Consider the following 12,564-nt stretch of genomic DNA (forward strand, 5'->3'; position numbering starts at 1 on the left):
ATTTAGGTGAAGTCACCGGCTGGGCAGTGTAACCCCAGGGCTCACTGCCAAATCCACAAAAAACCCCACTGGGTTTTGGATGAAAGTTCTGACCCCCAAATCTGCTTCAGCAGGAGCCTGGCGATAGCAGAGCTCCTCTGATCCCACCTTTTCCTCCTCACCCATCCACAAATACTATTCCATGCTAATGAGGGGAAAATAAAGGAAGTTTCAACTCTCATCCTTTTACACCGAGATTCTAATTTCCACTTCAAACCTGCCACGACACTGAGGATGTGTCAGAAAGAATCAGCATTCACTGGGGAAAGCTGGAATGGCTTGATGAGGTTTATTTCCAGTTGAGGAATGAAATAAGCGATGAAAGCTCAAGAAGCAGCTCAGGCTCAAATAAATGCGAACAAAATCCGGTAGCGCTGAGAGCAAAGCACTTGAAAAGAGATGGATCAGAGCACTCCTGGCATGGAGGGGCTCAGAAGTGCAAATGCTGCCGCTCGAAGCGCGCTGCTCCTCCAGTTCAGTTCCGCGTGTTGCGCACCGCGGATCATTTGGAAAAACAGACTTCGCTCCTGGTTCCAGCCAGACTTTGAGTTCCAGAACCTGACTCTGGCCATGGGAAGAGGCCAATATTCCCATTTGGTCTGCCTGGAGACTGCTTCCAGCGAGGTATGTGGTGTCTGTGAGCAGCAGAGCCCATTTCCTTAGTGATTCTTTGGATGGGACATTTCCCTGTGCTCCTGGTAACTGTGAAGCCACACTTGGCATTTATTTCCTCAAAGTTGCTCTGTCTAAAACGTTGGATACAAGAGGAATTCATTCGCTAGGCCTCGCTTCTACAGCCAGAAATACGGAGTGCAGCTGCAAGCCCACGTCCGGGGATTTTCAGAACTCGGCCTTCCTAAAGGCTGCTTTCATTTTGGAATAATTAATTTTTTTTAAAAGGGGTTGTTGAGATATTAAAAAATAATTTTTCATCTAATGAGAGAATATCTAAACGTTATTTATCTGTCCGTGTCCAACAAAGGGGATGTGAAATTATTAGGGAAAAACCCTTGCATAACCTCATGGAGCCGTGAGCCAGAGTCCCTTCCATCCCAACAGAAATAAATCTCTAAACCCTTCGCGGTTATAACGAGAGTTGGGTGCACCTGCATTCTCTGCCATCATCAGGAGGCCAAACAGGGCAGTAAACATGAAATGAAACCCACTTCAGCACAGCCCTCAGAACAGGAGCAGCACACGTTTCCAGCTGGAGCACACACAGTGATGAGCTGCCTGACCAGGAGGACTCTACAGCCTGAATTCCAAGCTCTGTGCCCTACACAAATACTTCTGCAATCAGAACACGGTGCCACGAGCACCATCCATCCCCCTTCCCATGGTTTTGCTGACCTGCAAGAGCTTTATGTCCCACTTCCATCTATCACTGCATAACATCCAACCCAAAACACTCCGGGAGCTTTTATAACTCAGCGCCTCTGAACACCAATACCAGCCTCAAACACTCACTACCAAAACTACTAATCACACAAACGCATTGTAATAGCCCCAAATGCTCAAAAAGCCAAGTGAAGGACGATCATCACAGCCTTCAGGAGGCAGCTCTACAGTGACCAGCGAGCAGCCTCGGGAGCTGCAGATCCCCATCTCAAACCAACAACAGATAACAGAAACCCAGAACCTCCTTAATAAAAACTAGTCTTTTCCAGTTAGGGACTTTCTGCAACAAACAATGGCTGGTTTGTTTGTAAAAGTCTAAATATATCTAGCAAGAAAAGAGATGGAAAACACCTTGGCTGCGGGATTTAGAGATGTGCACATTTTCCCGAAGTTAGTCCAGACACAGCTTGCAAAACCTACAATGTATGTTTACTGTGGTACTCCACAACTTCTGCAGTATTTCTGCATCGACACTAAAAAGTGGAAGCTTAGTTAAGACTATCCAGATATAAAAGCAGACCCTTAATGCAGTGAAATACCACCAGAAATTAGTTCACATGAGATCTACCCACCGCGCCGGGCCCCACGTCATCTCTCTTACACAAACCACTCGACGCTTTTGTCTCGTCAAGAACTGAAAAGTTGCTCCCTGCAGAAAACCAAACTTTTCCCCTACGTGTGTTTTCTGCGTCATGCAGTGAGTTTATTTCAGTGACAGAGCACATGGACCATTCCAGTGCCCCTCCATGGAACACGCCTGACTGACCTACCCAAAACAGCACAAACACATCTGTCATCCCATCCCAGCGCTTCCACCGAGAAGCGTTCCTTCCTCCGTACTTGCGTCTTTCGGGTTTGCTTTGAACACTGTTTAACCCCCATCCAACCTCTCGTTCCCGCAACACCCTCCTCCCGTTATTCCCCAAGAACCGAACCGAACCGAACTCCCTGCAAGGAGCCTCCCGAACCGAACCACCCAGCGGGACACCGCGGTTATCCAGCTCCCGGTTACCCACCCCTCCTCCCGTTATTCCCCAAGAACCGAACCGAACCGAACCGAACCAACCCGGCGGGACACCGCGGTTATCCAGCTCCCGGTTACCCACCCCTCCTCCCGTTATTCCCCAAGAACCGAACCGAACTCCCTGCAAGGAGCCTCCCGAACCGAACCACCCAGCGGGACACCGCGGTTATCCAGCTCCGGTTATCCACCCCTCCTCCCGTTATTCCCCAAGAACCGAACCGAACGGAACTCCCTGCAAGGAGCCTCCCGACCCGAACTGCCTGGCGGGACACCGCGGTTATCCAGCTCCGGTTACCCACCCCTCCTCCCGTTATTCCCCAAGAACCGAACCGACCCGAACCGAACCGCCCGGCGGGACACCGCGGTTATCCAGCTCCCGGTTATCCACCCCTCCTCCCGTTATTCCCCAAGAACCGACCCGACCTGCCCGCAGGGAGCCCCCCGAGCGGAGCCGGGCCACGGCACCCCCGCTCCCCGCGGCTCTCGGGCCCGGCCCGGCCCGGCGGGCCCCGCTGCCGTGCCCGGCGTGCCCGGTACTCACAGCTCGGTGGCGGCGGGGGGCACGGCGGCCCCCGGGCTCTGCAGAGCTCGGCCCGAGCAGTTGACGGCGCAGGCGGGCGCGGCGCAGGCACAGCCCGGGGCGCAGGGCCGGCAGGCGGGGGCCGGGGTCGCGGCGAGCCCCCCGCACAGCAGCGAGCAGAGCAGGCACCAGCCCGGCAGCCGCGGGGCGCCATGTTTGCGCTGTGCTCCAGTGTCTCCATTTCCCAAAGGCATCTCTCCCTACGGGCATGGCATGGCCCCGGCGCGCCGCCGCCGCCTCCCCGGCCGCCCGCGCCGCCGCCTCAGCGCCCGCCCGCCATGGCCCGGCCCGCTGAGGGCCCCGCTGCCCGCGCTGCCAGCCCCGGCCCGGCCCGGCGCCGCTCGGCTCTGCTGCTCCGCCCGGCCGCGGCCGCCCCCGCTCCGCCTCCCGGCCGGCGGAAACACGGCCCCGCTCCGGCCCCGCTCCAGCCCGGGCCGCCCCCGCTCCGGCCCGGCCGCGCACGGCTCCCGGCACGGCACGGCACGGCACGGCACGGCTCCCGGCACGGCTCCCGGCACGGCACGGCACGGGAGGGCAGCGGGTGCCGGGGGTCCCGGGGCAGCGGGACCGCACACGGGCTCTGGAAGCTGGAGGATCCCGTGGGACAGAGGTGTCCCGGGGGGCAGGCGGGATCTCGGGGGACAGGAGTGTCCCGGTAACAGCGGGGTCCCGTGGGGAAGGAGCGTCCCGGGGACAGGGGGATGGCGCGGGATAAAGGTGTCCCGGGAGAACGGGCGGATGCCCTGGGATCAGGAGCATCCCGGGAGAGCGGGCATCCTGTGGGACACGGAGCATCCCGGGGGGACAGGAGCATCCCGGGAGAACGGGCATCCTGTGGGACACGGAGCATCCCGGGAGAACGGGCATCCCATGGGACACGGAGGTCCCGGGGGGACAGCAGCATCCCCGGAGCAGGGGGTGACCGGGACACAGGGGCCATCCCGGGCACTACGGGCATCCTGAGGACAGAAGCATCCCAGGCAGCAGCGGCATCCCGGGGAGCACGAACATCCCCCGGACGGGAGAATCCCGGGAAACAAGGGTTATCCCCGTGGGGGCAGCTCAGACACTGGGAATTGTCTCACAATGCCTGGGCACACAGGGCAGCGTGTCCAGCGTGTCCCCCAGGGCTCCCGACACCCCGTTCCCATGGCTGCTGCTCACTCCCAAGGGCTGTGGGATGCAGTGCAGGGTGTGTGGCACACCTCCAGCACGGCAGGGAACTCGGCTACCTTGCAGAGAGAGGAAGAACAAGGCAGGTACTTTCAATACAGTGCATTTATTTTACCACCAAACACAGCAAATCTTCGATGTCAATCTCAGCTTGCCCTGGCCCCGGGGAAGGGGTGGGAGGCTGTGAGAGCTGAGGATTGCACCCTGGTTTGTTGGTGTTTCACGTGTGCTGTGTTTACTCGGGACAGAGAAGTGTTAGCCAAGGTGATGCCTTGGGCTTGAATCGTGTAGCATTTTTGAAGGCACTTGTGATTTTGGGTATGTGGGATTCTCTAGGGAACAAGGGACTGACCCTTCATCCACTGTGAGTTATGAACCCCAGAACCATTTAAGCTGGAAAATACCCCACCTCTGGCTCTAGCCAGCGGGATTGATCCAGGAAGGTCCTGATCCAACAGAATCCATCAGCACCTGGGTGGTTTTAGCTATGGGTTCGTCCTGCTGAGGCTCTGACTTCCTGTATGCAAACTCTGAACAAACCTGAAAAGCAAAGCCTGACAGCATCCAACCCCACTCCTTGGCACGGTGCTTAATGTATGTGAGAATTTACTTTCCAAAAACATTTTGTGCCTTGAATTTTGGGCTTGAAACGTGCTTGAAAGACACATCATCCTTTGCATGATGTATTGTGCCCAAAATAGCTCCATGGTTACTATTTCCTCCTGTGACTACGATATATTTATTTCCGCTCCCTCAATTGTAAATTGCTTTTTGTAGGGTTTTTTCCCTTTCTTTTGTACTGCTGCCCGTATTTTTTTCAGATAACAGCAAGGAGAAAATATCCTGTGTGTGGATTGTAATCCATCTGATGCAATGAAGTTAGGGGCTCTCCCCCAAAATCCAGGGCTGCCAAGCTGTAACGAGGGCAATGAGCAAGGAAATACTTGAGTGAGTGTTCAACGACGGAGCAAACCTTGACACAGTGGTGAGAAGATCATTTGTTCACATCAAATCCCGATTTTTCATCTTGGAGGAAAGTCTCATCGCTGAGTTTTAAAACAGCAGCTGGGGAGAATGATGGAAATGGAAAATGCACTCTGGGGTTGGGAAGCTGCTGCTCACTGCGAGGCTGGGGAGTTGTGGGGAAGGGATTCTGCTGGTTCCTCCCACTGGTGGGAACAGGAGAGTTTCTCAACAATGTTTACTTGAAGCAGAATTCGAACCCCAGTGCAGAGGCTGTTAATTCTCCCAGTCCTGCATGCAGGCACCCAGCACACCCCAGACACACCATGCTCAGTAAAACACCCCAGAGCTGTGGCTGCCAGCAATGTCCCTGCTGCCTGCACATCCCCAAAACACTGCAGATGCCTTTGGACAGCCCTGGAAATCCCTGCCCAGCAATGTCCCTGCTGCCTGCACATCCCCAAAACGCTGCAGATGCCTTTGGACATCCCTGGAAATCCCTGCCCAGCACCCATTTCTGCACATGAAACACAGTTTGGCTCCAGTTTTGGGACTGCCCAGGTGTCCATGGGCAGTCAGTGCAGGGACAATCTCTGTGTTTGTGACCCATGGAGGGGAAGCTCTGGGGGTTGGATTTGAGCCAGGACAGGGAGCCCCCAGCAGCTCCATCCCAGGGAAAATGCCCCTCTTCACCTCTCTGCTCCCTTGCCAAGAGCTGTGGGCCCAGAAAAGAGTCTACAACTTGTTAAAGTTGTAAAGTGGATATGTATTTTTAGTGCTGGGCATATGCAGGATTATTTTTAAAGACATATGCATTGAGAGTAAAAATTCGGTGATTTTTTTTATTATTTTTTACAATTTAGGATTCTGCAATGTGCCTAATACATATTTAATTTTTAGCCTCGCTTAGGTTTGCTTTGTATGGAAATTAGCTTTAGGGTTTGTCTGCACTTGCACCTTTCTAATTTGGGGGTTGTCAGTGATGAAGGCTTCTAAGCTCTTCTTCACATCTGAACCTTTCACCTTTCTTTTTTACACATGCTTCTTGCCTTCAGTCTAAACTGCAAGGCTAGTCTTGGCTAGTTTTGGGGTCTAAGTAATTTTTTAATCTCATTTTTTTCACATTTTTTTTTAAATTTTGTGTTATAACTCTTTATTTTAAGAGTTTTGCATTTTTTCATACTGTTTTGCTAGTACAGCAGACGCTTATTTTATTTTTGAAAGCATAGTAGAGGTTATAGACACAACATATATTTTCTACTTAGTGGAATACATTTTGAAGATAATACGCATTTTTAAATGAGCTGTCTTTAATTAATTAATTTCTAAGTAGAGCTTATAGATACAACATACATTTTCTACTTAGTGGAATACATTTTGAAGATAATAAGCATTTTTAAGCGAGCTATCTTTAATTTCTAAATTTCTAAGTAAAAGTTATAGACATACATTTTCTACTTAGTGGAATACATTTTAAAGATAATATACATTTTTAAGCGAACTGTCTTTAATTAATTAATTTCTAAGTAGATGTTACAGACACAATATACGTTTCCTACTTAGTGGAATACATTTTAAAGATAATATGAATTTTTAATTTTGCTATTTAATTAATTAATTTCTGACTGTTGCCTCAAGTGCCCCCCCCAGGGACCATCTCCATCACCCGGTCCTGGCTCCTGCTTTGTCCCCGAGCCCCCCGAGCCGCTCCGGTACCGCAGCACGGGCCCCGGGCGCCCTCTAGCACCGGAGCCGGGACCGGGAGAGCCGAGAGGAGCCGGGACAGAGAGAGCTGAACCGGGACAGGGAGAGCTGAACCGGGACAGAGAGAGCTGAACCGGGACAGGGAGAGCCGAGAGGAACCGGGACAGGGAGAGCCGAGAGGAGCCGGGACAGAGAGAGCTGAACCGGGACAGAGAGAGCTGAACCGGGACAGAGAGAGCCGAGAGGAACCGGGACAGAGAGAGCCGAGAGGAACCGGGACAGGGAGAGCTGAACCGGGACAGAGAGAGCTGAACCGGGACAGGGAGAGCCGAGAGGAGCCGGGACAGAACCCGAGAGGAGCCGGGACAGAGAGAGCTGAACCGGGACAGGGAGAGCCGAGAGGAGCCGGGACAGAACCCGAGAGGAGCCGGGACAGAGAGAGCCGAGAGGAGCCGGGACAGGGAGAGCCGAGAGGAACCGGGACAGGGAGAGCCGAGAGGAACCGGGACAGAGAGAGCTGAACCGGGACAGAGAGAGCTGAACCGGGACAGAGAGAGCCGAGAGGAACCGGGACAGAACCCGAGAGGAGCCGGGACAGGGAGAGCCGAGAGGAGCCGGGACAGAGAGAGCTGAACCGGGACAGAGAGAGCCGAGAGGAGCCGGGACAGGGAGAGCCGAGAGGAGCCGGGACAGAGAGAGCTGAACCGGGACAGAGAGAGCCGAGAGGAACCGGGACAGGGAGAGCTGAACCGGGACAGGGAGAGCTGAACCGGGACAGGGAGAGCCGAGAGGAACCGGGACAGGGAGAGCCGAGAGGAACCGGGACAGAGAGAGCCGAGAGGAACCGGGACAGAGAGAGCCGAGAGGAACCGGGACAGGGAGAGCTGAACCGGGACAGGGAGAGCCGAGAGGAACCGGGACAGGGAGAGCCGAACCGGGACAGGGAGAGCCGAGAGGAACCGGGACAGAACCCGAGCGGAGCCGGGACAGAGAGAGCCGAGAGGAGCCGGGACAGAACCTGAGAGGAACCGGGACAGAACCCGAGAGGAGCCGGGACAGAGAGAGCCGAGAGGAGCCGGGACAGAACCTGAGAGGAACCGGGACAGAACCTGAGAGGAACCGGGACAGAACCCGAGAGGAGCCGGGACAGAACCCGAGCGGAGCCGGGACAGGGAGAGCCGAGAGGAGCCGGGACAGAACCCGAGAGGAACCGGGACAGAACCCGAGAGGAACCGGGACAGAACCCGAGAGGAGCCGGGACAGAGAGAGCCGAGAGGAGCCGGGACAGGGAGAGCCGAGAGGAGCCGGGACAGAGAGAGCTGAACCGGGACAGAGAGAGCTGAACCGGGACAGAACCCGAGAGGAGCCGGGACAGAGAGAGCCGAGAGGAGCCGGGACAGGGAGAGCCGAGAGGAGCCGGGACAGAGAGAGCTGAACCGGGACAGAGAGAGCTGAACCGGGACAGAGAGAGCTGAACCGGGACAGGGAGAGCCGAGAGGAGCCGGGACAGAGAGAGCTGAACCGGGACAGAGAGAGCCGAGAGGAACCGGGACAGAGAGAGCTGAACCGGGACAGAGAGAGCCGAGAGGAACCGGGACAGAGAGAGCTGAACCGGGACAGGGAGAGCCGAGAGAAACCGGGACAGAGAGAGCCGAGAGGGGCCGGGATGAGCCCGCAGGCTCCGCTGGGTTGGAAGAGCCCTCTAAGAGCACCTAAGAGCATCCCCCAGCAGAGCCGATGCCACCCAGGTCCCCAAGTGCCACATCCGCACGGTCTCTAAAGGACACGGGGGAACAGCTCTGCCGCTGATCACAGCAGGGATAATTAGGAATTAGGAGCTGATTGCCCTTCAGAGCTCTGAGTGCCTGGAAGCGCCTGGCCGTGCTGCTCGCACATTGTCATTTTGGAATAAAAACTAATTGCCCAAGCTCACTAGATTATTGCTAAGAGGAAATGTCCAGCCTTCCTGGGTAAACAGCAACGAACGGCCTTAAAACTTGGAGCTACATCATCATCGTCATCACCCAGATTGTTAATTACATGGAGCGGCGCCTGGCTCACACTCAGACCGGGAATGTCACCTCGGCTGTGTCACAGCAGAAGGACAAAAGCCATTGATCCCGAGGCTGGTGGATCCCACCTATGTCTCATCAGCCAGCAGCCTTATTAGCGCTGATGAACGTCTGGGCACACTGCGGGCACTCATTTGCGTGTCCCGTGGCGAGCGGGAGCCCAGCTCCTCATCAGCGGCTCCCACAGCTCTCTCAGGAGCTGGGGCTGCTCTTCCTCCCTCGGGATGTGCCCAAGGACAGACCCTCAGCCACAGCAGGGCAGCCACACATCCCCTTGATCCATCGGCAGCTTCTTCCCAGCCAGCCCTTGGGGTGACTTATTCTCCAGAGCAGCAGCTTTTCGAGCCTCTGCACATTTCCATGCTGCTCATTACCACTGTTTATTGTTTTACAAGGGCCCAGGGCGCTGCTCACATCCCAGGGCTGGCCCGTGGGAGCTCTTGAGCTCTGTGGTGCCAAGCTAATTTCCAAAGATGAGTTTTTTCAGGGATTTATTTGTTCCAGCTCCTTGGGCTCTGCTGTGGTGGCTCCAGGCAGTGCCAGGCTCAGGGACACTGGTTGGGCTGGTGACAATCGTTCTGGGATGGAAATGGCCAAGTGTGCACAGATACCAGAGACACCTGTGACATTTACACCCTTGCTGTGAAACCACAACCACAGTCTAACCCTTCCCTGTCTCAGGATGTGTTTGTGTACAGCTACAAAATACCTCAGATATTTCCAAGCTGAGATATTCCTAAAATATTTGATGCTGCTGAGGTATGTCTAAATAAATAAATAAATAAATATCTAAATATCTAAAATATACAAAATAGCCTGAAAATATCTCATATTAGGGAGGCTGGGCATTTGCTCTGCCCTCCCTCTGTTTCAAAGGCCTTTTGAACATCCAGCTCTTCATCCTGTCTCAAAGTTCTCGTGGGTGACTGATGAGCTGGGGACTTCCCTGCACTCTGCTCCTGAAACCTTGGCTCGTGTCGGTGTTGGCACAAGGAAAATTAATTTCCTGGCCTGAGCCCAGGGCAGGTTCATTAGGACCCGGCACAATCAGCCTCCTGTGGGTGGGAGGGGGCAGTGGGGGCCCAGGGCAGCACCGATGTTCCCTGGGGATGCCCACGGGGATGTGCCAGGCGTTACAGGAAAGCTCTGCTCCACTGAATCCCCCTGGCTTGGCACTGGGGCAGAGACCCCATCACCCCATCCTCCTGCTGCCCCCGCCAATGTGGGTCTTCCTCTTCAACACTGCTGGGGTTGAGTGTGCTGGGAAAGGCGTTTTCATTGTCCACCTTTGCCTTTTGGAGAGGGAGAACGGGGAACTTTGGTGGGCTCAGGCTCTGCCCCTGGGCTGCACCTGCTGGAACCTCAGTGTCTGCCCAGCTCCACGGTGTCCAAACCCTCCTGGGGAGCTGGATGCTGCTCTCACGGATCTGTACACCAACAAATAAAGAGTTAGGAGCAGGATGGGCTCTCCAAACCTCCCGAGTGCCCTGCAAGGAAAACGCTGGGTACGGCTGGAGGGAGCCACAGGTGGGAGCTGCCCCTCAGGATGGGCCAGAGAAATGGAGGAGCCTGAGATGGAACCAGAGGGATTCTGCAGAGGAGAGATGGAAAACGAAATATTCAGACAAAGGAAAGAGGTTGCAATTGTAAGATTGGGCTTGGCAGTGTAAGAAAGGGAAGAGACAAAAGCAGTCTCCGAGCAAAACGCTGGAATTTAACTTTCACAGCTGCAGAAGGAAAACAATAACTTCCCACACAAAACTCACTGATGGGCTGCGCTGATGAGGAGATGTCTGAGGAATTTCAATTAAAAGCCAGCGACACTGACAAGGGCGAAGAGATTGAAGTGTTCAGAGGTAAGTGAGCGATGGGAAGGGAAGAACAATAACTGGCGAGGGAGGGAACGGTGCCTGCTCAGTGCTGCGTGGGCTGGGCCCTTCCCAAGGCAGCAGAGCCCTCGCCCACCCTGGCAGGGAGCTGGGATCCAGCTCCAGCCGTGTCTCGGAGCCTTGTGCACCTCCCTCTGCTTCCCCGTGCCCCTCCGTGGGGATGTGCTGGCTGCAACAGGGCTGGCCCCTCTGTCTGGCATCTCCTGGGGATATCTGCTCCTCTGTGGCGTGAAACTGAGCTCTCTGTGTTTGCCTGGCAGCCCCAGGAGCCCCCGGCTGGCCCCCCACACCTCCCACCCAGGTGATGCCCACCGCCTTCAGGCTCTTCCCCTGCAGCCACTCTGGAGCCAGAGCTGTGCGTGCCCTTGGCAAAGGACCTGGAGCAGAGCTGGCAGAGTTACACGTGACTGGGAGAGCCACAGAACGGTTTAGGTTGGAAAAGGCCTCTGAAGTCCACCCAGTCCAGCTATTCCTCAGCACTGCCAAAGCCACCACGGCCCCCTGTCCCCAAGTGCCACATCCACAGGGCTGTCAAATCCCTCCAGGGATGGGGACTCCACCCCTGCCCTGGGCAGCTGTGCCAGGCCTGGACATCCTTTCCATGAAGGAATTGTTCCCAATATCCACCCTGAGCCTCCCCTGGCCCAGCCTGAGGCCGTTCCCTCTCCTCCTGTCCCCGTTCCCTGGGAGCAGAGCCCAAAACCCCCGGCTGTCCCCTCCTGCCAGGGACTTGTGCAGAGCCAGAAATTCCCCCTGAGCCTCCTTTTCTCCAGGCTGAGCTTTCCCAGCTCCCTCAGGAATTCTCCAGCCCTTTCCCAGCTCCCTCAGGGATTCTCCAGCCCTTTCCCAGCTCCCTCAGGGATTCTCCAGCCCCTTCCCAGCTCCCTCAGCCCCTCCTGGTGCTCCAGCCCCTTCCCCAGCCCCGTTCCCTTCCCTGGACACACTCCAGCCTCTCCACATCATGAAGGGCCCAAAAGTGACCCCAGGATTTGAGGCAAAGCTTCTCCAGCAGCCAGCGCAGCCAGAGAAGCCCCCAAGCCTCGCTGGTGGCACTGCAGCAGGTGACAGCAGAGGCACCACCAGCAGCGCATGGGAAGAGCCTGCACCACTCTTCCTGCAGTCACCATGCGAGGAAGATGAATATCATCCAAGCTGGCACAGCTGACATCGTGCCTGATGGGAATAGCTCGTCCTTGCAGCCTGCCTGCTGGAGAGACGGCTCTGCTCCCTCCGAGCCGGCGCCAGGAGCTGGGACCAGCAGGAGGGAGCAGGCTGGGCAGGCTGCTGGGAGAGGCAGGGATGGATAGAGCCCGGCCAGGCCCGGGCATGGAGCAGCCCAGGCTGGGGAGCGTGGGGGCAGCTGTGGCACGAACCAGCTCTGGAACAACCTGGAGCAACGGGAGGAGGGAGGGAGGGATGGCCTCGCACAGAAATATCTTGCTTGGCTCCGAGCACGGCATGGAACTTCTGGCACTCAGAGCCCTGCGAAGTTCCATGCCAAAGAAAACAGGCAGATTTAAAGCGCTGAGGAGCAGTGTTTGTGCAGAGCAGCTGGGCAGAGCACGGCGCTCGGCCCCGGGTGGGCTCCTGGTGTCTCCAGCCCTGTGCAGAGCTCTGTTCCCTGGCGGGGGTGGCTGAGCAAAAGGCAGGTGCCATCCCCACGGCTGCTGGCACAGGTGGCACTGCTGGCACCATCTGCCTCTCCGTGCTCACACTTCTACA

General features: G+C 56.0%; 1 protein-coding gene and 1 long non-coding RNA gene across 2 annotated transcripts in view; one reads left to right on the plus strand and one right to left on the minus strand.

Annotated features, from left to right (window-relative positions):
• The window catches only part of PKD1 (polycystin 1, transient receptor potential channel interacting), a 78,999-nt gene extending 75,699 nt beyond the window's left edge, over positions 1–3,300 (minus strand). Inside the window, exon 1 of the mRNA XM_086853923.1 lies at positions 3,003–3,300. Coding sequence (XP_086710049.1) covers positions 3,003–3,235 — 233 coding nt within the window. The 5' untranslated portion in view covers positions 3,236–3,300. The remainder of the gene's footprint in view (positions 1–3,002) is intronic.
• Positions 3,301–3,799: 499 nt separating this feature from the next.
• Positions 3,800–6,005, plus strand: LOC147650086 (uncharacterized). The gene is made up of 2 exons (XR_015277265.1): positions 3,800–4,300; positions 5,036–6,005. It is a non-coding gene; the product is annotated as an uncharacterized LOC147650086 (long non-coding RNA).
• Positions 6,006–12,564: the final 6,559 nt, after the last annotated feature.

The sequence above is a fragment of the Cyanistes caeruleus genome, chromosome 17 (assembly GCF_971803275.1).
Source record: "Cyanistes caeruleus chromosome 17, bCyaCae1.hap1.1, whole genome shotgun sequence".
NCBI lineage: Eukaryota > Metazoa > Chordata > Aves > Passeriformes > Paridae > Cyanistes > Cyanistes caeruleus.